Source organism: Buceros rhinoceros, unplaced genomic scaffold (genome assembly GCF_000710305.1).
Source record: "Buceros rhinoceros silvestris isolate BGI_N320 unplaced genomic scaffold, ASM71030v1 scaffold37377, whole genome shotgun sequence".
NCBI lineage: Eukaryota > Metazoa > Chordata > Aves > Bucerotiformes > Bucerotidae > Buceros > Buceros rhinoceros.
Genome location: NW_010423452.1, coordinates 52261 through 58081, shown reverse-complemented (window position 1 = coordinate 58081; position 5821 = coordinate 52261). Strand labels below are relative to the sequence as shown.

General features: G+C 44.6%; 1 protein-coding gene across 1 annotated transcript in view; it reads right to left on the bottom strand.

Moving 5' to 3' along the window:
- Nucleotides 1–5733: 5733 nt before the first annotated feature.
- The window catches only part of LOC104497205 (synapsin-2-like), a gene marked incomplete at its 5' end in the record, with an annotated part of 46934 nt that continues 46846 nt past the window's right edge, over nucleotides 5734–5821 (bottom strand). Inside the window, one exon of the mRNA XM_010140425.1 lies at nucleotides 5734–5821. Coding sequence (XP_010138727.1) covers nucleotides 5734–5821 — 88 coding nt within the window.

Genomic DNA, 5821 nt, shown 5'->3' with positions numbered 1-5821 from the left:
CGGGGAGAGGGCAGGGAAGGAGCATTTCCGTTTTCTGGAGCTAGAATAGCTGGCACTTGCAGCTGGTTGCTGCATCTGTTGTGTGCGACAAACAGCCCAGACTGGAGCTGCCGTGGTCCTCAGCAGCAGGAGGGGTTTGCATGCTCTGTTCCAGCGGCAGCATCTCCAGCAGCACACCAGCCCTCGTACTGCGTGGGGCCGGTGGAGTGTGTGGTCTCAGGCTATGCGTGACTGAAGGGGGAAAAAAAGCTGTACGTGGGGAAAACATGCTGTAAGATATAGCCATGCTCATGCTACTGTTGTCAATGCGGGTTGCAAAGAAAGAAAAGCGTGCAAAAAGCAGAGACTATGGGAGTTTGGCTTGAAACAGGCAAACGGATGAAGTATTCAGTGATGATAGATAGAGCCTGGATAGGAATCTGCTGTTTAAAGGGCCCATCTGGCAGATTTACATAATCATCAGTTGGAGAGATCTGTGCAGTAGATCTCCAGTTAGAGCACACTTGGCAAGGGAGGCGTTAGCTTACGGCATCCCGCGCTTAGGGAAAGGACACTCTGCCCCCTCTTCGTTCTTTGTTCGTTAAAACTCCTCCTGACTTCAGGGGGGAGATGTGCTATGAGGGAGGCTGTGAGATGCTCACCTTTATTACAGGGGGTGGGAATGAAAGACTCGCCTCTCACATTGATCTCTTTCTGATTATCCAAAAAAATTTTGCCCAATATATCCAATTCCCACAAACAAAATTTCAGGTGACCTAAATGGCAGAATTTTATGTGCAATACCCAAAGGGCAGGGGAACAGGAGCATCAGCTTATCCCAGTTTTCCTTAACAGCAAAGCCACAAAAAATCTAACATCTGTGGTCCATGTTAATTCTTTGGGTGATCATCTTCACTGTCGGGAGTTACAGTGAAATCAAAACCATGCTGCAGGTTTTGCTGCAGCCTCGGAAGGGCACAGGGCATGTTCATGAAGGCAACTCTTGTTCATTTTAGTTTCATGCCTCTAAAGCACCAAGTAGCGTTTCTGCAGCACTGCAGGAATTCCGTAACTGATGGAGCAGATCAAGCTGTGTGATTTGAAGCCCCTGTACTAGATCACCTCTTAAAAGTGCTGGTCACTGGAACACTCATAACAGATTTTTGAGAAGTAGCTCCCAAATTGAAAAATGGTGAAGTACCAAGCCAGGGGCACCACTTCTTTCTCTTCCTTTTGTTTCTTGCCTGGATAGACAAAAGGTATTTTGTATTGCCCATCTAGGTGCTTTTAGAACATATATAACCTTATACCAAAAATTCATCCCTAGCTGCAAGAGAAGAACACGAACAGTCAGTTTCCATCTTTTACTACTTACTCCAGTTGTCTTCACGGTGTTATAAAGCACAGTCCGGCACAAGGCAACAGTAACACCTCAAAATCCTGCCTTGAAAGAAAAATTCAGCCATTCCTCAGAGCTTATAAATCCTTAACCTGGCTGATTTGGATCATTCAGAAAACCAGGCACGTGTGAGTGAAGTAGAGGCGATTAGAAGGAGAGACAAATGCTAACAAACCCCATGGGGCAAGAGTTAAGCCCCCAGAGAACCCGCTCTCCTTCTTGTCGTGCTAGTGTACAGTTGCTGTTACTGTCCATCACTTTGACAGAACACAGATTTAGCTATAAAGCCAGGGAACTACAGAGGAGCAAATCAATGTTTCATGAAACAATATAAACTATCATCCTGAGGTGGAATATTCTTCCTTAGAAAATGAGGACGAAATGAGGAAAACAGGGTTTTGCAGATTTGGCTGCTCATTTACATGACTGAATGTGCATTTGGAAAACTGATTACTCAATTTAGCTATCTATTTTAAAACTTTTGATAGGAGATTTTAAAAACATCCTAAAAAAAAAAAAAAGAATTGCTTGTATAGAAATGTCTGTCTAACAAAAAGCATTTCCGTGTCTGAGACATGTATTGTCATTCAGAACAAATTCATTTGTGATGGCATATGTGACAGTTTAGATCATCCTTCTTATATCACTCTGAGTCAATATTCACCTGTAGTTATTTTTGGAATGGAAAAATAAACTCTACTAGTGATAAAAATTTGCAAATGTGTCTTTGTTTACAGCACCATCTCGCTAAACAGCTTTATTGTGCCAGGAGAAGAAGAAAAGCAAAGCTTAATTAAGGTGCCTCTTACTCCAGGCTGGAATGGTTACAAAGGATGAGATAGTGGAGCGTCCAGACATAAAGGGAAACTCCGTCCCAAACACCGGCAATTAGTGCCATTTTGGGTCACCTTTGTTACCCTGCCCAGCCTTCAACTGCTGTGTTAGTGCAGCCCAGGTCTTCTCCAGCTCCCGTCATCATCCCCGCGTGGCTGGCCTGGTTACCAAGACAGGCATCGTGACAGGAGGGCTAAAAAGGCACCAGACCACCGTGTTGGACTTCTTCAGCCACCTGCACCCTACCCGACCTCACTGGAAGCTGCTGTTGAGGGACAGCTTGCCAGGAAATCCATCTGTCATTTTCAGCCAATACTGGCAACGGCGACGTCCAGGCACAGGCAGCGCGCCCCGACCTTCTCCCTTTTGTACACAGGAGCTTTACTGTGCGAGATCTGTTCTCCGAGACAGCGCTGGCTCAGAGAAGCGACTTTGTTCTTGTGGAGCAGGAAGTAGACAAAGTACACGCAATGTTTACAAAGTACCTTAGCACTATTTTGACTGATTTTTACTGGAGAGTTAGTGGTTGTTTCAAAGCTAGATTAGTCACTTTGGCCATAATTACAGTGTCTTGAAAGCCGCTCTGGTGTTTTGAACTGGCCTCAGGCCTAATGGTCAGAAAAGGGCTCCATCTGAATCTTAATCCTCAGCTTGATGCGTAGCTCTTGTAGACTTCATAGTATCTGGATTTATAAGGCAAAAAAGATGGAGCGCTGGGCTAGAAAACCTGTGGCATCATCAGCTGCATCTGCTTGGAGAGGTGCCCATGAAGTGCAGACCTCATGTTCCGGGGCTGATGTTCGTAAGGAGGAACAGCCACAGACGCTCTGCCGAGTCCTGTGTTACAATTTACAGCCCCAGATAGAACGATGTTGGGTACTGGGGTGTTTAGAGCTTGCACACGAATTCCAAGCACATCTCTTTAATGAAGTAAGGCAAAACGGACAATAAATGTTTGAACAGACGTTTTGTAAGAACTCTTTTTTTCCCCTGATTATTATTTTGGCCATGTGTTATAGATTGCTTAAAAATGTCTTACCCGTGAAACGCTGCATAAGGAACACAAGCATGCATCAGCTTGCATGTGACACGCTTTAGCACGCTTGGAGGTATAAAGAAGTTCTGGCATTGTGGCGAGGCAATGTGTTATGTACATTGTGTGGGAGGATACACCATGCAGGTTTGATTGCATCATCTCGCTCACTTTTTTCTTTTCTTTCTTCTTTTTGTTCCAGATGGTAAAACAAAGACTGTAGTGAAACCCGCTCTCTCCCAGGAAGAGGTGGGAGGGAATTTTGTATGAGTGAGAAACTTTGCCTCGAGTCGCAATCTGGGGCCTGGACTAATGAACTACCTGTAATTCACATTGTGCTAAATATTGCTGAAACTAGGCAGGCACTGATCCTGAACCATGCCAAACTATGCATAATTACCATGCTTTCTCTGTAGCGGTAATTAATTTGCGTTAGCAGCTTTGATTAATCTTTCTAATCTAAAAGTAAAGTGTTTCTCAGACATGAAAGGCTCTAGAACTGCTCTCGGTTGTTACTGCAGCCCAGTGAAGGGTGTTTCAAGCCAGTGGGGGGCAGGCGGGGGACAAAACTTTAAAAAATCAAAGTATAGCTGGTATTTATGAACTGATAAAAACTTCTGACAGTGAGAGCAGTCTGCTTTGGATTCAACATCTAAGCTGCAGGCTCCTGGACAGGGTACATTCCTCCTGAAAGGGAAGCGTCATTCAGCAAGAGGGTGTCTGCGCGGGCTGTTCTACAAAGGTCAGGGTTATATGCTGAAGAGAGGGACGGAGATTCCATCTTCCAGAGGGCAATGCTAGTGTTAGGTCTGTCATGCTGCGGTGCCAACTTACCCATCAATTCATTTCAGTCTTAACCTGGAGGGAAGCCTTGTCCTCGGCAGGAGTCATCGGCTACGGTGCTGTGTCAGTCCAACACGGGTGTCAGCGAGGCTGCCTGTGACTTGCTTTTCAGGAAATGCAAATGCTCGGATATCAGACTCGATGATGCTGGCAAGCAGAGAGCGATCTGATGCTGCTGTACGAGCTGAATTCCTGCAGATTAAAGTTCCCATACTTTGTTGCCAACCTCCTGGGCCAAGCCAGGCTCTTCACCCAAAGGAATCCAAACCTGCCGAAAGGACTTTGGCCATCAAACGGTGACTGTGATTTACTTTGACCTCGTAAGCCACCGCATCTACAGGAGGTGAAATTTTGGAGGCAAACAGGCAGTTCTCTACGAACCCAGTACAAATCCTGTAGGGTTTTTAAGTTAACGTCGTGTTGCTCAATTTCTCCCCCAGACACGCTAACATGACAGGGGTTTTTTGTTGTTTCCCCTGTCAGCACAGTTTCCGGGCAGGGAAGTGTGCTGCATGCAGTTCAGGATAGGTAGAACGACGTTACCGCCACTTGGAAATGGACAGTCTAGAGATTACTAATGAACTTCAGTTTAGATAGTTAAAAAAAGAAAAATGCTGCTACCACCTCAAAGCCTGGGATCAATTCTGTTTTCACAAGTTAGAGGAGTATTTTTGCAATACGTAACGTACTAGAAAAGGTGATGGTGATTCCTAGAATTAATAGTTTTTGATGATGACAATTCAAAAAGGGAACTACTTCTGGTAGTTTATTTTCTTACTATTGCGGTTTGTGTCCAAGTGTTTTATAATCATAAGGCTTCCCTCTTGATCTCAGGCAGAACAGACAATAGATACTGATGTTGAAACAAGCTTTGTAGAAGACTTTTTTTTAAATCAGGTGTGGGACTTTACATTTATTAGAAGCTGGTCACAAAAACAGGGGTAACATCATGCATATTCTTTGCAAACCAAACCCAGTTACAGTTACAATCTGTAAATCAACTTAAACAGACACATGGAGATAGTACAGCAGTACGTACACACTCTAGTTAGGACATTAAGTTAGTGTATTGGTAACTCGCAGCAATACATCAGAAGTTTACAACCAGCTGATGGAAAGATCGAATACTGAGGAAGAAACTGCTTCAATTTCTCACGTTATTTACGTGGCCGGACAAGAAGGTCAGTGAGAATCACCTCCTGAATTTGAGAGGCAAGAACAAGTCAAGACCATACTTCTGCAGTACAAAACATTTACACACAAAATACACATGCACTGCAACACACTGGAAATGGGTAAAGCAAGGAGAAACCCACCACTCGATGCTTTATTAACACAGGTCTACAAAGGAGCCTCCAGGAGGATGAGAGAGTTCAGTCACAGTAAGGCCACAATATTACAATGGATAAGGACCTTGGGATTCCGCGTTCTGCGCTAGTAATAGAACCCTTCCTTCCCTATACATCTTTATACACGCTCCTGAATGGTTCCTCATCAAAGTCCTATTTTTCTCGTGTAGGTGTAACATATTGCTTAATACAACAGTTAGCGGAGCAGAGCAGGGAGCTGCCACGGGGAGACCACGACCGAGGTGACATTCAGGGAGTTTGCAGACTATACGCTGGGTGCATTTCGATGACGCTGGCTAATCAGAAAACAGACTCGCGAAGGATTTCCTCAAGTTTCGAATCGTTTCAGCTTTTGCTTCATCTTCATTCACAGATGATCGGAAG